This window comes from Esox lucius, chromosome 21, assembly GCF_011004845.1.
Source record: "Esox lucius isolate fEsoLuc1 chromosome 21, fEsoLuc1.pri, whole genome shotgun sequence".
NCBI lineage: Eukaryota > Metazoa > Chordata > Actinopteri > Esociformes > Esocidae > Esox > Esox lucius.
Window position 1 is genome coordinate 4728948 of NC_047589.1, and position 21090 is coordinate 4750037.

The 21090-nt window shown below is 39.7% G+C and overlaps 1 protein-coding gene across 1 annotated transcript; it reads right to left on the minus strand.

Moving 5' to 3' along the window:
• Positions 1 to 951: 951 nt before the first annotated feature.
• On the minus strand, positions 952 to 18770 carry LOC106024837 (myosin heavy chain, fast skeletal muscle-like). The gene is made up of 41 exons (XM_029116215.2): positions 18755 to 18770; positions 18392 to 18433; positions 18060 to 18287; positions 17077 to 17223; positions 16078 to 16234; positions 15957 to 15984; positions 15694 to 15805; positions 15492 to 15584; positions 15329 to 15389; positions 15091 to 15189; positions 13629 to 13732; positions 13255 to 13393; positions 12927 to 13045; positions 12672 to 12821; positions 12401 to 12571; positions 12019 to 12322; positions 11521 to 11585; positions 11340 to 11427; positions 11107 to 11224; positions 10839 to 10962; positions 10410 to 10546; positions 9756 to 10011; positions 9344 to 9586; positions 8793 to 8969; positions 8567 to 8712; positions 8393 to 8483; positions 7626 to 8015; positions 7401 to 7527; positions 7086 to 7204; positions 6756 to 6952; positions 6451 to 6634; positions 4666 to 4831; positions 4279 to 4403; positions 3881 to 4189; positions 3510 to 3713; positions 3254 to 3379; positions 2955 to 3125; positions 1726 to 1830; positions 1536 to 1631; positions 1204 to 1335; positions 952 to 1062 (listed from the first exon to the last, which is right to left on the minus strand). Exons 3-41 carry the CDS (start codon positions 18273 to 18275, stop codon positions 1042 to 1044), a joined length of 5817 nt encoding a protein of 1938 aa, XP_028972048.1. The 5' UTR covers positions 18276 to 18287; positions 18392 to 18433; positions 18755 to 18770; the 3' UTR covers positions 952 to 1041.
• Between the last annotated feature and the right edge of the window lie 2320 nt (positions 18771 to 21090).

The following is a 21090-nucleotide window of genomic DNA, read 5'->3' on the forward strand; positions in this document are numbered from 1 at the left end:
TGCTTAAATCACCTTTCTTTCCCATACTGACATTTAGTTTGGAGTTCAGGAGATTGTCTTGACCAGGACCACACCCCTAAATGCATTGAAGCAACTGCCATGTTATTGGTTGATTAGATAATTGCATTCATGAGAAATTGAAAAGGTGTTCCTAATAATCCTTTAGGTGAGTGTATATGTATATATGTTCCCTGCAGTCTTTAAATAGCGTTAGCGTTGTAATATAGCCTTACAGTATGCATTTGCATGTATAGTATGAATTTTTATTTGTATTTCACAGTTTTTATTGACTTTCTAAATGAATCGCTTTGCATGTGTGTATAAAGGTGCTAGATGAATAAAGATTATTTGATTTAACATTACTTTGCTAACAGCCTGGACAAATAACAACAACTCAGGCTTTCGAAGCAAACTAGGCGAAGTAGATTACATAATTCTGTCCCATGTTTTATTTATTGCTGTTATTTTGATAATATTGAATTAGCTAAGTGTATTTTTCTACTAGGATTTGCTAGCATTAGCAATCATGTAAGGTACAAGCTAACTACTGTACCCTAAAACCTTTGGTAATTCAAAGCACACCACATAGATTGTATTTAACTGTGTCATTGCACAAATTACAGTTTGATTGTGGGATAAATGGTGTGCATTGGTTTAATTTGTACTGTTTTTCCTACTGGCATTATCTTTATCACTGTGAGTCATCAATATTAAGATCTTGAGTTTGGGCCTTTCTGGCTTTTATGTAGTTTTAATATGTGGATGAATAGCTTGGACAATTGTGTACAGCACCAAAAACTAAAACCTGATATGGACCATTATCTGCTACGTTTAAGTAGTTTTAACCATCTAATGATATAATGATATAGGATTTCACTGGAAGTCATGTACAATATGTTGATAGTATGAACAAACTGAAAAACAAGTTACAAAGTAAATAAATGTTGTCAACATTTGTTTAATGAATGCTCAACATTTCACCATGAAAATCATATTTTATGCAACACAGTGAAATGAATGAAAGATTTTGCCCTTTGGTCTTTACTCAGCAGCTTCTTTGGCCTGTAAGAACAAAGATATTCAGTTATCTATCAGTGTTAATAAAGAAAATTAGATCTCCAAATCATTTTAAGGATAAGGTATTGAAGGCTTTTTGAGCAGTAACTGAAACATATCTTCTAAAGTTTTGCAGCAACTCTGTACCTTTCCACTATCGCGGCTTTTGGCTCTTAGCTTGTTGACTTGAGATTCAGCAATGTCAGCACGCTCCTCAGCCTCCTCCAGCTCATGTTGGACCTTCCTGAATTTAGACATGTGCTGGTTGGCAGCTTCCTCCTGGGTGATTAAAATAGGAGAGCATAACATACAAAGTTTCATAGAAGAGTGAAACTTGGGGTAAAAAAAATAAAGGTATGTAGGTCCTGTAGGCATTCAAGGTAGGTATTAACTTACCTAATATACTGAATTTCTTAAACAAATAACGTCTCCATCGGCAAACATTTTGTAATGTCTTCTGGACCTGGTGTAAAACTCACCGCTTCTTCAGCCTGCCTCTTGTAGGCCTTCACTTTCAGCTGCAGCTTATCTACCAGGTCCTGAAGTCTTTTAACATTTTTCTTATCCTCTTCAGTCTGTGGGAGAAGATCAATGCTGAGGAATAATCAATGGCCAACACTTTAATACACAAACGTGTCTGTGATAGTGTAAAGAAAGCAATTCCCTTACCTGATAAGTCAGCTCTTTGACTCTGCGCTCATACTTGCGTACCCCCTTAACTGCTTCTACACCTCTTCTCTGCTCAGCCTCCACCTCAGTCTCAAGCTCACGCACCTTTGTAGAATAAATGGAGAAATAGAGACATGACTTTGAAGTTGTGAAATCAGTCATATGTCTTTGTAAACCTGATGAATGCAACTAAATCAGCTTATATACCATAAAATTATGAACACCTGCTTAATAATGTGTAGGTTCCCCTTTTGCTGCCAAAACAGCCCTGACCGGTCGAGCCATGGACTCGAACTTGTTGTTGTGTTCCTCAAACCATTCCTGAACCATTTCTGCTTTGTGGCAGGGCACATTATCCTGATAAAAGAGGCCAATGCCATCAGGGAATACTGTCACCATGAAAAGGTCCACATGGTCTGCAACAATGCTCAGGTAGGTGATACGTGTCTTAGTAACATCCACATGAATGGCAGGACCCAAGGTTTCCCTATGGTTTCCAACATTGCCCAAAGCATCACACTGTCTCTGCCAGCTTGCCTTCTTCCTGTACTGCATCCTGGTGCCATGTGTTCTCCAGGTCAGCGGCGCACACACACCCGGCCATCCAGTTATGATGCTTATGTGCCCATTGTAGGTGCTTTTGACAGTGGACAGGGGTCAGCATGGGCACCCTGACTGGTCAGCAGCTAAGCAGCCCCATATGCAACAAACTGTGATGCGCTGTGTGTTCTGACACCTTTTTATCAGTACTAGCATTAACTATTTCAGCAATTTGAGCTACAGTAGCTCATCTGTTGGCTCAGAACTCATTGGCCAGCCTTCACTCATCACGTGCATCAATGAGCCATGACCCTCTCGCAGTTTTTCCTTCCTTGGATAACTCTTGATAAGTACTGACCACTGTAGACCAGGAACACCCCACAAGGACTGCAGTTTTGGAGATGATCTTACCCAGTCGTCTAGCCATCACAATGTGGCCCTTGTCAAAGATGCTCAGATCATTATGTTTGCCAATTTTTCCTGCTTCTAACACATCAACTTTGAGGACAGAATGTTCACTTGCTGCCTAATTTATCCCACCCACTGACAGTTGCCACAATAACGAGATTATCAATGTTATTTACTTTGTCTGTCAGTGGTCATAATGTTATGGCTGATCTGTGTATAATGAAATAAATGTACAGCAATCATCTTTAAATCTACTGTAACCCTTCATGCTGGTAACTGACCCTGGACTCCAGTTTCTGGAGCTGCTTCTTGCCTCCCTTCATGGCCAGATTCTCAGCCTCATCCAGACGGTGCTGCAAGTCCTTGACTGTGACCTCCAAGTTCTTCTTCATCCTCTCCAGGTGAGAGCTGGTGTCCTGCTCCTTCTTCAGCTCCTCAGCCATCATAGCAGCCTAAAAAAGTGGTTTGTTTATGTATATATTGACACATATCATAACTTGTTTTTGTTGTGATTGCCCAGCTGCCATTGAATCATGGGCTGAATCAAGTTGATGTAATTGAATAAATCATGAGAACTCACATCAGTGATGGCCTTCTTGGCCTTCTCCTCTGCATTCCTGGCTTCCTGGACAGAGTCATCCACCTCTCCCTGTACCTGCACTAAGTCATTCTCAAGCTTCTTCTTGGTGTTTAAAAGGCTGGTGTTCTGGAGGAAAAAATAGGATCGGTTTGAATGCAAAATAAGTCACAAGGCAGAAATTATAGAAATCTATTCCAGAAGTATGTAAACGGCATGCGTGGTTGTGTTTTATTAGAAAATTGTTTTTGACCCATACCTGTGAGTGCAACAGACCAACGCGTTCACTGGCATCAACCAGCTCAGCTTCAGCCACTTTGCGACTCCTCTCTGTCTGTTCCAGAGCAGCTCTCAGCTCCTCGATTTCAGCCACCATAAGACTGTTTCTGCGCTCCACCATGGCTACCTGCTCCTTCATGTCCTCTGAGCTACGGAGGGCATCATCAAGGTGCAATTGGGCATCCTGGATTTCATAAGGACATGGTTTCATTAAAACTTGTGGAAGTAGTGGCCATAGAATCAGTGATTGAAATATTGGTAATAATTTACCCAATTCTACAGAACATGAATCCTCTCTCTTTTCAATGTGTCTGTTCTATTCTGTTCTACTTGATGTTCCAGTTCCATTACCTTGAGCTGTCCTTGGACATTCCTCAGCTGTTTCTGGGCCTCTGCGGCCTGCCTGTTGGCATGGCTCAGCTGGATCTCCATCTCATTCAGGTCTCCCTCCATCTTCTTCTTCACCCTGAGAGCATCATTTCTGCTCCTGACCTCAGAGTCCAGGGTGCTCTGCATGGAGTCAATCACCCTCTGGCTGTTCCTCTTGATCTGTTCCATCTCCTCATCCTTCTCCGACAACTTCCTGTCCACCTCACTCTTGACCTGGTTCAGCTCCAATTGTACTCGCAAAATCTTGGATTCCTCATGCTCCAGTGTGCCCTGAGAAAAGCGAGGCAGTCAGATTAATCATTTCAAATTGTTTTATGTTAAAACCAATGTAGTGCTTCTATAGCATAACACATTTCTACCTCAGCCTCCTCAAGAGCAGTCTGGATCTCAGATTTTTCTGTCTCCACAGTTTTCTTGGCCTTCTCCAGCTCATGGATGCTCTTGCCAGTCTCTCCGATTTGCTCAGTCAGGTCAGAGATCTCCTCTGTACACACAAACACAGGACCAGTTAAGATGTGGGAAAATAATACCAGTGCACTGGAGTGATATTTAATCATGTTAACAGTTTAAAGGCACCCTGACAAAATACTTAATTTGTGTTTTTCAAAGGAACGCCAATTAAAATGTACATGTTATATGAACATATAACATCGTTTTATGAACTTAATGTCAAAGTGCCATAATCATTTTTATTGTTAAATAACACTAGTCTAATATAAGAAATAGAACTACTGTCAAGTTCTCACGTTGCAAGTTTTTGTTCTCTCTCTTCAGAGTTTCCAGCTGATCCAAAGCCTCCTCATAGGAGTTCTTCATCTTAAAGAGTTCAGTGCTGAGAGAGCGAGCTTCCTTCTGAGCTCCTTCCAACTCAGCTTGGCCCTCCTCACACTTCTGCTTCCACTCTGCCAGAACCTATGGAAATCCACACATTTTAAATCAGAAATATACTACATAGAGTGGATATAAAAAGTCTACACACCCCTGTTAAAATGGCAGGTTTTTGTGATGTAAAAGAATGAGACAAAGATAAGCTATGTAAGAACTTTTTCCACTTAATAAAATAAAAACCTTCTAATAACCTGGTTGCATAAGTGGGGATGTGGCTGTGTTCAGAATTAACCAATCACATTCAAACTAATGTTAAATAGAAGTCATTACACACCTGCCATCATTTAAAGTGACTCTGATTAACCACAAATAATGTTCAGCTGTTCTAGTAGGATTTTCTTGACATTTTCTTAGTTGCATCTCAGAGCAAAAGCCATGGACCGCAGAGAGCTTCCAAAGCATCGGAGAAATCTCATTGTTGAAATATTTCAGTCAGGGGAAGGGTACAAAAGAACTTCCAAAGCATTAGATATACCATGGAACACAGTGAAGACAGTCATCATCAAGTGGAGAAAATATGGCACAACAGAGACATTACCAAGAACTGGACGTCCCTCCAAAATAGATTAAAAGACGAGAAGAAAACTGGTCAGGGAGGCTTCCAAGAGGCCTACAGCAACATTAAAGGAGCTGCAGGAACTTCTTGCAAGTACTGGCTGTGTGCTACATGTTCTTCATATGAATGTGCTATGGGGTAGGGTGGCAAGATGGAAGCCTTTTCTTACAAAGAAAAACATCCAAGCCCAACAGAACTTTACCAAAACATACATCAAGTCCCCCAAAAGCACGTGTGAAAATGTGTTATGGTCTGATGAAACCAAGGTTGAACTTTCTGGCCATAATTCCAAAAGGTATGTTTGGCGCAAAAACAACACTGCACATCACCCAAAGAACACCATACCCACACTGAAGCATGGTGGAGGAAACATCATGCTTTGGGGCTGTTTTTCTTCAGCTGGAACCGTGGCCTTAGTCAGGGTGGAGGGAATTATGAACAGTTCCAAATACCAGGCAATTTTGGCACAAAACCTTCAGGTGTCTGTTAGGAAGATGAAGAGGAAGTTCACCTTTCAGCACGACAACGACCCAAAGCGCACATCCAAATCCACAAAAGCATGGCTTCTCCAGAAGAAGATTAACATTTTGGAATGGCCCAGCTAGGGCCCAGACCTGAATCCAATTGAACATCTGTGGGTTCATCTGAAGAGGGCTGTGCACAGGAGATAACCTCGCAATCTGACAGATTTGGAACGCTTTTGCAAAGAAGAGTGGGCAAATATGAAGACGTGCCATGCTAATAGACTCCTACCCAAAAAGACTGAGTGCTGTAATAAAATCAAAAGGTGCTTCAACAAAGTATTAGTTTAAGAGTGCACACTTATGCAACCAGGTAAAGAGTTTTTATTTTTCCCCCTCAAAGATTTCAGTTTGTTTTTCAATTGAATTGTTCACGTTAAAAGTCACATTAAAGGTGGAAAATGTTCTGACATGATACATTTTTTTTCACATTCTTTCACATCACAAGAATCTGGCATTTTAAGAGGGGTGTGTGGATATTTATATCCACTGTATATACTTTTACTAAAATTGATGATCATATTGCAAACAAATATCACCCTAAGGTACGATTTCAAAATGTTCACCTTGTCAAAGTTCCTCTGCTTCTTGTCAAGGTTGGCTGCCATTGAGTTGGCTCTCTCTACATCAATCATGAGGTCCTCCACCTCTCCCTGCAGTCTCTGCTTGGTCTTCTCAAGGGAGGCACATTTGGAGTTAACAGCCTCAATAGTCTCTTCAGCATCCTGGAGACGCTGGGCCAGTTTCTTCCTGTTGAATGATTGGTTTTATAATGCAAAACATATCTTACAACACCTTTTTCCATGACATTTTATGTACCACCCAAACCATTCACACTATATTTGTGTTCCTGCAGTTCAGTGTGACTCACTTGGCCTCTTCCAACTCTTCCGTGCGCTGGATGGCATCAGTTTCATACTTAGTCCTCCACTGAGCCACCTCACTGTTGGCCTTGGACATGCCACGCTGTAGCTCTGCCTTGGCCTCCTGCTCCTCCTCAAACTGCTCCCTCAGGAGGTCACAGTCATGGCGAGCAGATTGGACACCATGGGCCAGTGCATTTTTAGCCTGTGAGAGAAATAGTATAAGACAAAAATCATAGTGACAATAAAACCTGGAGAGTCTGAGAGTGGCATGCCACAGTGAACATGTAGGTATGTCTCTAAACTCTGTGATTGGAAGCCCATCTTGTATCCCTTACCTTGATTTCCTCCTCAATATGCCTCTTGAGCTCTTCCACTTGCTGGATGAAGGCCTGTTTGCCTCTGGTCAGCTGTGAAACCAGGGCTTCCTTCTCCTCCAATTGGCGGCTTAATTCACCTGCAGGGATAGAGGACCATATTGTGAAAAGGTATTTGTTTTCCTATAAGATTTTAAATAGAGGTTAATGTATGCTGGAAAAATGTTATGTGCTGAATAGTACTGTAGAAACTGTGGAGTGAACTTTAAGCCCCACAGAATTAACAATGTACTATTAAACAACATCATTGGCTTGTTGGTCATTGTTATTGGTTACCATTTTCTGTCAGGAGTCTGGCCCTCTGTGCGCTGGTGTCGGTGATCTGGCGAATGTTTTCATCATTCTTAGTCTTGATTTCACTCAGCTGGTCCTCAAGAGTACGGCACATCTTCTCAAGATTGCCCTGTTAGTACAACGTACTATCATTAGTTCTGTCCAATTGAATGATGATGTCAATGACCCTGCTCAACACAGCTTGACCTCTAAACCATCACTACTGACCTTAGCCTTAGCGACGGCCTCCATGTTACTGGAGAGGTCATCTATCTCCATCTTATACTCGCTCTTTTCCTTCTCCAGCTTCTGCTTGACACGCTGCAGGTTGTCAATCTGCTCCCCAAGCTCAGCCACACTGTCAGCCTGCTTCTTGCGCAAAGCGGAGGCTGTGGCTTCGTGCTGCAGGGTGGACTCTTCAAGATCACGACGCAGTTTCTGCAACTCAGCCTCACGCTTCTTGTTCATCTCAATCTGAGCAGCAGTGGCACCTCCGGCCTCCTCCAGCCTCTCGCTGATCTCCTCAAGTTCCCTGGAGAGATCTGCCCTCTGCTTCTCAACCTTGGCCCTGGCAGCACGCTCAGCCTCAATCTCCTCCTCCAGTTCCTCAATACGTGCCTACAACAGGAGGCAGGAGTAGTGGAAATAATATATTCTAATTCAGGACAATTGTTTCCCTACAATACAGTGGAAACAATTTTACTTGTGTTTGTATTGTTATATTCAAGTGTTAACATATGCCAGTGAGACTGTTATATTCAGTTGACAGTGACACATGCAGTAGTCAACACAGAATGGTAAGCAACACACAGTTAGAGGATTCTAGATTGCCTGTAGCCTTTTCAGCATTGGAATTTTATCAACTGGGAGGGGATTCCAAAAAGTTGAGATCATTTATATTGTAAAACATTTTAGAACACTGCAGAGAAGTCATCGCACCAATAAAAAGGGATGTATCAGAATGTATTACTCAGGTGCTTTTTCATGTACTGTACCTGGAGTTCCTTGATCTTCTTCTGCAACTGTGCTCCCAGAGACTGCTCATCCTCAATCTTACTTAGGAGTTGGGAGGTCTCAAATTCCTTCCTAAGAAATACAAACATGTCAATTATTGTCAACAAAATGTCCAATTTAATTGCAGGTAATAATTTTGTCATTTCTTTGTTTACTTCTTAATTTTCTCATCAGATTGCTGTTTGTCGTTCTCCAGGTCCATTATGGACTCCTGGGCCAGTTTCAGATCTCCTTCCAACTTTCTCTTGGCTCTCTCAAGGTCCATGCGGAGCTTCTTCTCTTGCTCCAGAGAACCCTCAAGCTACCAGATTAAAACACGCATTAATGTAGTGATGATAGTTTATTGTTAACATCTTGCACACTATGAAGGCCTCCACTTACATCATCCACTTGCTGTTCCAGCTTAGTCTTGGCCTTGGTCAGAGTGTTAACTTTGTCTTCCTCTGCCTGCAGGTCATCCAGGGTCTGCTGGTGGGCCTCTTGGAGGGCTTTCTTCTCCTTGGTCAGCTTTGCAACACTCTCCTCCACAGAAGCCATCTCCTCTGTCAGGTTTTTAACCTTTTTTTAAGAGAGGATTTTGTTTGATATACTGTATATTACCATACCATGGTATGGTATGGTGGTATACTGTATATTGTAATACATTAATTCTGATTATAATTATGAAATGTACTATATACTGAACAGCAGATAACAGTGTTAACCATACTAGTATGCCTAATAGGTGGAGGTGTAGAGCCTGTAATCAATGTGTGGAGTTCCCTGATACTGAAACCTAATCTAATCTTGCTTCTGATATCCCGCCATTGAAATTCTATTTGGGTCCCTTCACGCATAATATAATCTTTTCATGTTAATAAGTGTTTATTTGATCAATTTACCATCAATATTGGTACTATAATGTATAGTTAGACTATGGTAAGGCACACTACCTTGTTTTCAGTGGCATGCTTCTCTTTCTCCACTTTGGCCAGGGTGAGCTCCAGGTCATCAATGTCCTTCTTCAGCTCAGAACACTCATCCTCCAGCTTCCTCTTTTTGGCTGTCAACTCAGCACTGATCTCCTCCTCATCCTCCAGCCTCTCGTTCAACTCTTTGAGTTTGGCTTCCAGCTGGATCTTGCTCTTGATGAGTCCCTCACACCTCTCCTCAGCATCGTTCAGAGTCTCTGCATCCTGGTATCAGAACAGGAGGAAAATCACAAACCAGCCTCACTTAGTGAATCAAAACATTAACATATTTTAGTCAAAGATGTCATAAGAAAACAATATAGATAAACTAAAATGAATGGCCAATAAACCTGTGTCAGTGTGCATCTGAGTGTATGTGCAAATACAAACTCACAGATGCAACTTGGAGTGACAGATCATTCTTCTCCTGCAGCAAGGTCACCATCTTCTCCTCCAGCTCCTTCTTCTTGGCCAGAGCCTTGGCCAGGTCTGACTGCATCTTCTCATAGTTCTCCTTCATGTTGGCCAGCTCCTTTTCAGTCTCAGCACTCTTCAGCATGGGTTTGATCTTAAAGTACAACTTCATCCATGGCCAGTGTTTCACATTCATGAATGAGCGGAAGTTGTACTGGATGGCGTAGATTGATTCTCTGGTCGATAAAAGATAGGATAAGTTATGTGATTGACATGATAGAATGGGTTATGTGATTGACATGCTTAAAGTTACACCACTGCTTTTTGTATACAGCTGAAACATTGGACTGGGAAATTGCAAACCCGTTTATCACAGTAGACATTATTTAAAAAAAAGAAATTCTAAAATGTTTCATCAAAATATTCAGATAACATAATTTCCATATTTTATAATGTATGGTATCAAATTCCATTATGATTATTTATTGTTGAGGTCAACATAACTCTATGTATGTGAAATATTGATGTTATGAGGCAATTACAAGATGTAATCTTTCATTATGAAGTTCAACTAACATTCATTACATACAGGTTGTTCTCAGAAAGCCTTGCCAAGATGTCTATAATTCCTCACCTCCTCTCCATCATCTTCTTAAACTCTCTCCTCATGAGATATCCACGGCTAAGAGCCTGGAGCATGCGGACCAGAGCAGCCAACTTCTCATCTCTCATCTCCTCCAGGACACCCAGAAGACCGGCTTTGAAGAAAACCTGAGACAGGTAAATATGTTCAATTCTGGAACCCCAGTCAGAATGTGATAGAATGGACTTCAACCCAACTACATAAATAAGAACAAAATACAATTTCTAATGCTTACAAATTATCCTTAGGACAGTTTGACTTTCCAATTTCTAAATCATTCTGCATTACAAAGCTAAAATAATAATGTATTTATTTTCCATTAGTGACTAGAAAAAGTAATATTATGGATGTATCACCTAACTGTACATTTCCTTGAAGTTGTAATTTGTTGACAGATTTCGCTGGGTATATTAGACTAACCTTGGTGTGTCCAAACTTGTATTCCTCATGATTTACATCAATGGACCCAAGCAGCTTCTCAGAGGCCTTCTTGTTGTCCATGAACTGTCCCTCAGGGATGACACTGGCATTCAGTACTTTGTACCTGGATGATGATGTTTTCTTTTATTACATATCAAGTTATAATAGATTGGTTATATTCTGTATACGGTAAGCCTTTTCTGATGCTGGGAAAAGCCCTCAGAGTAGATCATTTTTTGGTATTTATGTCTGTGTGTGTAATAAGTACCTCTGCTTAAAGTCAGCATAGAGGATTCTGCTGGGGAAGCCTTTCCTACAGATTCTGATACCCTCCAGTACACCGTTACACCTGAGCTGGTGGATAACCAGGTAGTTCTCCATCAGACCTAGAAAGACAAGCCTCTTTTAATACCCTTTTCCAATTTGGGGTTGTTAAAAGTTACTAATACTGTACTAATGATATTTGTCATTGGAAATAAATATTTAGCTATATTCTTGTACCTGGAGTCTTTGACTCATTAGGAATCAGGCAGCGTACAAAGTGAGGGTGAGTGCTCCTCAAGTTGGTCATCAGCTTGCCCAAGTTCTCCTGTAAGAGGGTTACAAACCAGTGTCTAGGAAAATATGAATGATAATCAAAGCAGATTTTGAAAGACTTATTATTGAAACATCCAAATCTCACCCTGAATTGGGAGGTCACAGTCTGCATGGACCCACCCTTCTTCTTGCCTCCTTTCTTGGTTGTATCTGACAAAATGGTGGAAAGTCAAAGATTGTAAATGAGGGGATCTCAGGTTAACTTCAAATATCTTAATTTGGTACTGGTGGCCTAAGAGTTGAAGCATCTGAACAGTAACCAAATGGAATCTAGACTAAATCCCAAAGCTGGCAAAGAAAAAGACAAAAAGAAAAAAGATAACATTTAATTGTGTTTGCTCCCCTGGCTCTCATTGTGAATTATCCCATTCTTCAAATCAGAGGAGCTGGGTTAGATGCAGAAGAAAAACCTAGATTAACCGTATGTGCAAACTGACAAATATCCCCTCTACCTAATGCAAATGCTGTCATAAAGATTTTCTGAATAACCAGAGAAATTGTGATATAAATTCAAAGAATGAATGTGAAGAATGGTGGTCTGTTTTGTTCTTAACTTAATATTTTGATATGGTACAATTCTTACCCTCAGGTGGGGCAGCAGGATACAGAGCAGCCAACAGTTTAACTGGGGACTTTCCATACAGCTGACAAACTGAGTCATTCAGGGGGTCCTTGTTCTTGTCCAGCCAGCCAATGATGTTGTAGTTCACAGTGCCGGCATAGTGCACCAGGGCAAAGTGGGCCTCGGGCTTGCCTTTCATAGGCTTGGGCTTCTCAAACACCTTGCTTTTGCCGAGATGTTGGTCATACAGCTTGTTTTTGAAGGTAGTGTCTGAAGCCTTGGGGAACATGCACTCCTCTTCAAGGATAGAGAAGATACCCATTGGCTGTACAAAAAAGATTGATATTCAATTAATTAGATTGAAATGTAGGATCCATATTAGCTTTAATCGCAGACAACCTACCTTCTCAATAAGCTCAATGCATTGCGCCAAGTCCATGCCAAAGTCAATGAACTCCCAGATGATGCCCTCCTTTTTGTACTCCTCTTGCTCCAGGACAAACATGGTGTGGTTGAAAAACTGTTGCAGTTTTTCATTGGTGAAGTTGATGCACAGCTGCTCCAATGTGTTGAACTGTTAATGGGATTTAGTGATTAAAATGAATCATTAATTCATACAAAGTTGTAATTCATCTCAAGGATATCAAATTAACTAGCATTGGTCTCATACTCACATCAAAGATCTCAAACCCAGCAATGTCAAGTACACCGATATAGAACTGCCTTGGCTGCTTGGTGTCCAACATCTCATTGATACGGACGACCATCCACAAGAACATCCTCTCATAGATGGACTTGGCTAGGGCGCTCACTGCGTTATTAACCTGCAATAATAATGCCTCTTCTTAGTCAAACGCATTAACATCACTATTTTTAAAGGCACTCATGCCTGAATAAGACCCTGCAGATGTTTTGCTTGTCCGCCTTACCTGAGGCACAGTCTGTCCCTTGGTCACGTACTCATTGCCGACCTTCACTTTGGGGAGGCACATACACTTCAACATCTCAGCTGAGTTCAGGCCCAGTAGGTATGCCACTTTATCAGCCACTGGAATGAGAGAGACAACCCCAACATAATCAGGCATGAAATCACAGTGGAAACACAACTTCAAGTTCTTAACTAGGTCATATTTTTCATTTTCATGTGTAATTTCTGGAGGTTAGAAGTTCTTCTCCAAAGATTATCTATAACCTGACTTTCATCAGATAGGGAATAGGACTTATGTTTTAAACTGTGTATCAAAGAGTGGGCCTCACCCTCTGTGCCATCTGGCTCAGCCTGCTCCTCACGCTGCTTCTGCTTAAAGTGCATGTTGCCATGGTGAATTACAGCTCCTGTCAACTTGTAGATGGACGCTTTCTCTTCATTACTGAAGCCCAGAATTGTAATGGCATCCTGGCATTAGAGAGGAAGTACAAAAGTGAAACACAACGGAAGACTGCTCAGTTACTTTACACTATTCATCTGTAATTGTTATATATCAAGGCATGTAGAGACACTTTTATTAAATAAAATAGAGACATGAAAAGACCTAGCAGCCACTGAGTTGGAATTGTGTTTTCCATTTACAGCATTTGGTGGTCCTACCCATTCCATTTCTAGAGTTTGGTCAAGTCTTTGTATGACTCACATCTGTAGCTTCCAGCTCAACTTTGTCGTCGATGCTGTTTACAGTGATCTGACCCTGGCTACACATGGGGAAGTCATAGGGGTTGGTGGTGAGGAGGGACATTTCTGTGTACCACAGAGAAAAAAATTGTTAGTTCAGTTCATTGCACCCTGCTTTTGTGAGGTACTGTCTTTATTTTAGCAACATTCTAGGCTGAGATCAGTTTATCCTTTTGAAAAGTCTGTGTATTGAGCCGTTTTATCCATCATCACAGACTATGTTTTTGTCTATTCCCTGTCTGTACTGTTACCTGACTCTGATTACTTGTTATCAACCGTGGCCTGTTTTCTTCTTCAAGCTTTGTCTGTCCCTGATACTCCTAATAAAAATACCTCCACGATTGGAACAATAATACCAGCCTGAGTCAAATTCTAACACTAAGAAGCCCTTCTCAATAAAGTCAATAGCCTTCCCAATATAAGCACAACCTTTGTGCCATTCAAGAGAACATGTAAATTATAATCATGCTTCTGTTGGATTTGGTACATGTTTTGTTGTTTTAATAGTCAACTGCACAATGATCTGTTTTTGATATTTTGAAGCTTCTCTATTGGCCATGTCTTTGTACAATATTTTCTGCTGCTATATCATGGTGCCAGGGGAGTAAGGGAGCAGGGTGTCTAACTTTCATTGCATCTTGTTACATTTAAAATGAGGAGGACATGAGCCCTTGGACCACACCTCAGGACTACCAGGCCTGAAGGACTTGGAGCTGTCCCTGTCCAAAGTCCTCCTGGTTGTGTTTCAGATCAAGTAACTGACAATAACTGATGATTCCGGCTGCCACTCTGCTGACCCAACCCCCGATTGTCCCTGTCCTTGTCCATCTGGTCATGCATCTGACATGGATTATGTTTTATCGGCTTAAAATATTCACCAGATACAGGCAGAGGAGAGGTCACCCCTCAGAGCCTGGTTCTTCTCTAGGTTTTTAAGTTTCATCCCTTTTAAGGAGGTTTTCCTAGCCACTGTGCATCAACCCTGTTGTTGCTTGCACTTTGGGGTTTCAGGCTGGGTGTTTATAAAAGCACTTTGTGAAAACTGCTGATGTAAAAAGGGCTTTATAAAATATGATTTGATTCATGGACTTAAATTATTTCTATGTGTATTTCCTTCCTCATTAGTGAATGCACAGTGTAGATAGCCTTCAGGTTGCACTGCTGTCAGATGAAGCCTAATCCAAATAATGTATTCATGCATTTTGACATTTACAGGTGAAAATGACTACTTAATCATTGTCTCTAAGCCAGTGTCATTGGATCTACATTTCCTGTACTGGGACATCAAACTGCATTAGTTGAAAGACCTTTCCCAAACATCTGGTCAATGTGTAGATGTTAGGATTTCCTAATTTCTTTGTGTGGACATTTGTATGGATCTGCTACAGACGGAATATATTCCCTTAAATCTCTCATTTCCATACCAACTATATCAGGTTTGTGGCCTGTCATCATCTGGAAGAAGATGTGGTAGCCTCTTTCATCGGGCAACTGGAAGGTCACTCTGGACTTCTCCAGCAGGTCTGATGGAAAAAGTGAGATAGTAAGTGACCGAGAGAAAGAGACAAAGAGATTTAGACAGAGAGCATAAGAAACAAGCATTAAATTATTTTCAAAATAGACTCTGAAATCTGTATTGGGATACAACCAAAACCAACTCACAGGTCTCAATGTCAGCTTTAGCCAATTTGGGTCCTTGGAAGTGAATCCTGATGAATTTACCCTACAGTAAAGAATTTGGTTATAAAACATTAGGGGGGGAAAAAATTGAAGATTTTCCTGTTTATCATTCATGGACAAAATGCTTTCCCGGTATCATACTTACAAAGCGAGATGAGTTGTCATTTCTCACTGTCTTGGCATTACCATAAGCCTCTAGCAGAGGGTTAGCTGCAATGATCTGATCCTCAAGAGACCCCTGAATGAGACCAACACAAGTTGCTCTAAAGCTGGTAAAGTGGGGATTCTTGAAAAAAATGTACACATCCAACCCAAGTGAAATGCATTTAAAAAGCAAAAATAAGCACCTGCATTTTGCCGGGGTCTTGCTTTTTCTTCTCACCACCAGACACTGCAATGGTGGCAAAGTACTGGATGACACGCTTGGTGTTGACAGTCTTTCCTGCACCGGATTCTCCACTGGTTCATATGACAAAGGAAGAAGGTTTTTAATGACAAGTTTGATTGTAAGGAAGGTTTCTACTACGAAATAGTATGAACAAATACACAGCCTCTTTTATAATGTAATCCAACCTTATAGTAATAGATTTTTTTTATGTAAACAGCTTACGTAATCAAGATGGACTGGTTCTCCTTATCTGTGAACAGAAACATTTTGCTTATAATTCTGTAACGTTATGGGTAGGACAACATGATTTTATATCATTCCATCCATCCATTCAAGCTTGTACCTATCTGCATGAATTGAAAGCCGTTGTCAGAGACAGAGAAGATATGGGGTGGAGCCTCAACTCTCTTCTTCCCTCTGTAGGCAGCAACAACCTCTGCATCATACACAGGGAGCCACTTGTAGGGGTTCACCGTGACACAGAAGAGGCCAGAATAGGTCTATATGAAAAAGATTATATTAGGGGATTACAAAACTCACAAATTGTAACCCATTAATAAATGACTTGACTGCATATCTGTGTCTGTCCATAGGATTTTCTTCTGTACATCCAAAGGATCATCTGGGTGAATAATGTGTCTTACCATAGACATTGCAGGGTAATGCCTGTTACCCCATTTTCCTAAAGTGAATATGTTCAATACAAAGGATTCTCTCTTCACAAGAAAATCATTTGCCTCGAAGATACGGTCGGCCATGATAGAATTTCAGGCATTTTGGATAGTATTCCTCTATGACCTAACAAAGCATCAGATTACATGCTGTCCCCCACTTTTGCTGTTCACATATTAGTAATAGAGTTTGCAGCCTACAATTGTAGAGTTTGCAGCCTATCATGGGCATATGTATTTAAATGTCTTTATGTTTAACTCATGAATCATTACAATTTGACAAACATGCTTAGGACAATTTGCCAAGTAAAATTTCTCAGAATCCTTGCTATAAAAAAAATCATATTTACATTTACAAATGTAAATCTCAATGATTGGTGTTGCAGTATTAAACTGAATTGTATAAATTCACATGCAGTGTTTCTACAGGCAAAGCGGGGGCACTGCATCACTCATGAGTGACAGCATGTTTACTTTATGTTTACCTTGTTTCTACCTGGATTTATATGTCGTTGTGGTTTTACTGTCTTGGCATGTCTTGAATTCTTTGCTTTGTATCTAGATTTATGTGTCAGTGCAGTTCTAATGTATTGGCATGACTTGGTTTCTAAGATTTATGAAGGTATTATCTCATGTTCAATTATGTGTTTGTGTTTCTGCAGGTTTCTTACGTAGATCATCCATGCTGCATAACGCTCTTTGAGGTTATACAACACAGTAGCTTCATTCAGGTAGGTCATCATGGCCATGTCTTCAATCTTGTCGTACTTAGGGGGGTTCATCTGAAGCAGGTCAGCTTCTTTAAACTCTTTCCCTTCCTGAAATAGACATTTAGTTTACTGAATACCATTTCTTGTCATTACATAGTTGCATCAACAAAATGTAAATGAATGTGTGCATACCAGACTTGTGTGCATGCTGGCCTTGAAGATGAATATAACAGTAGTGGTAGTTACAGCAGTACTAATGGTAGTACTAGGAATGCTAAAGGGCAAAGGTGTGAAGATCACGTAGCCTTGTGGGACACAATTTGGTCTCTACTATGTTCTGGTGGTATGCACCTAAAATACTTCATACTATCTTGCAAAACTATTGCTACGGTAGTATTCTATTAATCAGTTTTGTAATTGTTGATATTTCCTGAATCTTCAGCTTCCGTATCAGTGATTGTTAGCAAGTTAATAAAAATAAGAAACCAGGCAAGCGTAGTTCAGATGGCCCGCAATAGAAAGTGTTCCCATCTCGAGATTAAAAACCCAGGTCGCCCACATGAAAGGTTGTTTCGTTAACCACTACATCACAGTGCTGTACATTTGCCGGCTGTTAGTATAGCTTCTTGTCTCTATCCTCTATCCTTATTTAAGAAGGGTCACTCAGTCACTCACTCAGTAAGAGACATGGAGTCAACTGAGACCAAGACCCATTTACAATTGAGCCCTGCATATAATATAATAACATATACTTCTAATGCAAATGCATTTTCAATGTATTTTTACACAGTTTATATAAAAAAAACACCAGGAAATATAAAGCGTCATGACATGCATATTTAAATTAATATATATATGTTTAACTCTATGTTTAAAACATATCCCTTCATTTACATTGAGTTACATATCTTTTGTGTTAAGTTACACACATTTTCAAGGCTTACCTGTGTACTGCCGTCAGGCATCTTGACTGTCACAGTACAGGTTCCATCTTTCCTGGCTGTGACCAAACCCTTAAGGTACAGCTCCTTGGGATCAGTTACGAAGCAGGAGTTCTTTGAATCAAATGGAGCTGCTTGTGCCTCAATCCTCTCCCTTTCAGGTTTACGGAGGTATATGGCGGCCTTGCCATATTGCTCCATCTCTGCATCCGTACTCATTGTGACGGATCTCTAGGAAAGACATGAAACACAAGGTGTGATGGACACCATGGTGCTTCCTCCCCAGTCAACAGGTATCTCAAACAGAATAATTTAACACATTTGTTATGTCTCACCTTTTTTCCCACTACAGATGAAAATGTACTTGTTGGAGAACCCTGTAAAGCATTAGAGTGTTGTGAAAACACAATTCTGTGAATATATAGGAAACATTTTGAAAGGCATAATTCAAGTTTGTCATATTAGCCATGTGGGTGCAACTGGTAATGTTCATTTTCCTAGTGGCAACTGACTTTACTGAATATTATTCAAATGATATACACCTGAGAACCCCAGTTACATTTTACGCCACTGCCTGAATTCACAAACAAGTGCAAGAAAACCAAATTTCAGTTCAAATCTATATAAAACATTAGAATACACACATTATAAATACATTTAAAAATGCAGAATTTGGACTTCAAATAAAGAAGTCTTACCCCAGAGGAAGAAGGTGTCTGACTTAAGGGGATCCAGGGGTCCCATCCTCCTTATATCAGTTTGAAGGTGCCAACCAAGCAAAAGTTAATTATGGACAACTCTGGAGAAGGAAATGAATTGGAGGAGAGGGATCTTTAATCATGCATTCAACCAACGTCAACAAATTCCAAGAGTGTCACACTCATTTTACCTTATAATATTTGAATGGAATTTACATGGATAATAAAGGTTGCAACTGTGATTATGACAAAAGGAAACGTTTGATGCATCAAAAATATTATTTATGTATTCCTTCATGTTTATTATTTAACTATTATTTAATGTACCCACTTCCCCATAAATATTGTGGGATAATAGTATAAAATCATCCAATACACATAAAAACAGAAACATTTTGTATTTCATTGGCTGTTGCATCTAATATAAAATGTACATCTACGACATTTAATTTATTTAAGATTCTAGAAGTGCATATTGCTGACAGCACAGTAGCTGCCTAAAACTTTTATTACACTCTGAAGTAAACTGCTTAGCAGCTGAGCTGGCATCAATGAAACTGATGTACACTCAATAGGCAGTATACCTATTTTTATATTTTTGTCAAAATACTGTTTTGGAATCATGTGAAGGAGCCACCATTAACTGAGACATTGATGTACATTATTTTAAGAATGTAGTTGAAAAGGTTTTTCTTTCAAATCCCCAAAATCTAAACAAAGCAAGGGAGTAGCATTCTTAATCAAAGCCAGTCAGTTGTGCAACATCTTGTCCTGTCTGGTAACGTGGGTTGACACCATTGTGGTTTTTCAATCACTTTTTGTACACCAACATTTTAGCTCTGCCTGTATTAATAAGTAAAAGGTTTAGACATCCTCTGTGATCTCCTTGGTTTACAGTTTATTTTTGGTTTTAACTTGTTTTAATTTTATAATATTAATGTACTGGGCATATGTAATTTAGATAAACATGTATTTCATACAATCTATCACATTGTTTTTGTTTTGAAACCTTTGTATTCAAATAATATTTTATATGTCCTTTATGTCTATAGAGGATAATATAGCTGCCAAAAGTTGTAAATCTAATTATGACACAGGTCACCGCAAAGAGTCAAGAGAGAAAATTCACTCTTGATTAAGCATTTATAACATGTTATTTATTTTATATATGACTTGCACTTTTGTATAACAGGGACATGTTTCTGTAAGCTCCAAAATTGTTTTGGGTTGACACTTAAAAGGAAATAAAAAATGGAAGCTATAATATCTCATAAATTGTTAATGAAATGTGTAATAATGATTGTAAATATTTGACGTATATTTTGGTCGAGTCTTGTGTGAATCGGTGATAGCAATTGATGCAATAAATGTTAGAAGGGCTTTAAACGACAGTCTGTGCTTTCAGAGTAGTTTTATGACGGACTGAGTCATCCCAGCGCATTTGGCCTTGTCAGAATCTGTCACATGGTTTAATGGATTAAATCTATATTCAGATTCAAAGTCACATTTTGTGGCATGAATCCACAAAACAACCAAGTTGGGCTTGATATAAATTTGGATCTTGTTTTTCCAGATCACATATCTTGCAATAAATGTATTAGGCGCTAATAAGGTCACGATAATGTGCTGGCCTGTATCAAATCTCCCTGCGGTGTACAGGATAGGCTATGTGGTTTTGCCATTTCAGCATGCAGTGGAAAGTCAATGGAAGTTAAAATGTAATGCTAATCTGAAGACCAACGATGAACACATCAAATTGGGAGCTGTTTATAAATCTGTTTTATAAATCTGTTGTGAAACGTACACACTTTCTTTTGTGTTTATGTTTTTGCATTTCTATTTTCTCTGATGTATTAATGAATCAGAACAATAATATATTAAAAACATCAAGAAAATTAAAATATATACGCTTATTGCAATTTGCTCTGGAAAAGAGCATCAACCAACATTATTTTAATGTGAATTAAATCTTTAGGTATTCCCATAGATACAACCAGAGATTTGAAACAGCAGGTACTGTCCTCATATTAAATAGTTGTAACCCCAGGCTAGAAAATAATACTACACTGCTCAAAAAAATGTAAGGAACACATAATAATCACAGTAAAACACCAAGCCAATAAAACCTCAGGGATATCAATTTGTCTTGTTAGGAATCATAAGCGATTATGAATCAGTGTCACCTGTTTTGGTGCAAATGAAAGTGACAACAGATGCACAGGAGAGACAATAGCAAGACAAAAATGGAATGGTTTTGCAGGTGTTGGCCACAGACAATTGTTCTCTCCTTCCTGAATGTTTCTTCTCTAGTTTTGCATTTTGCTAGCGTACCTGTG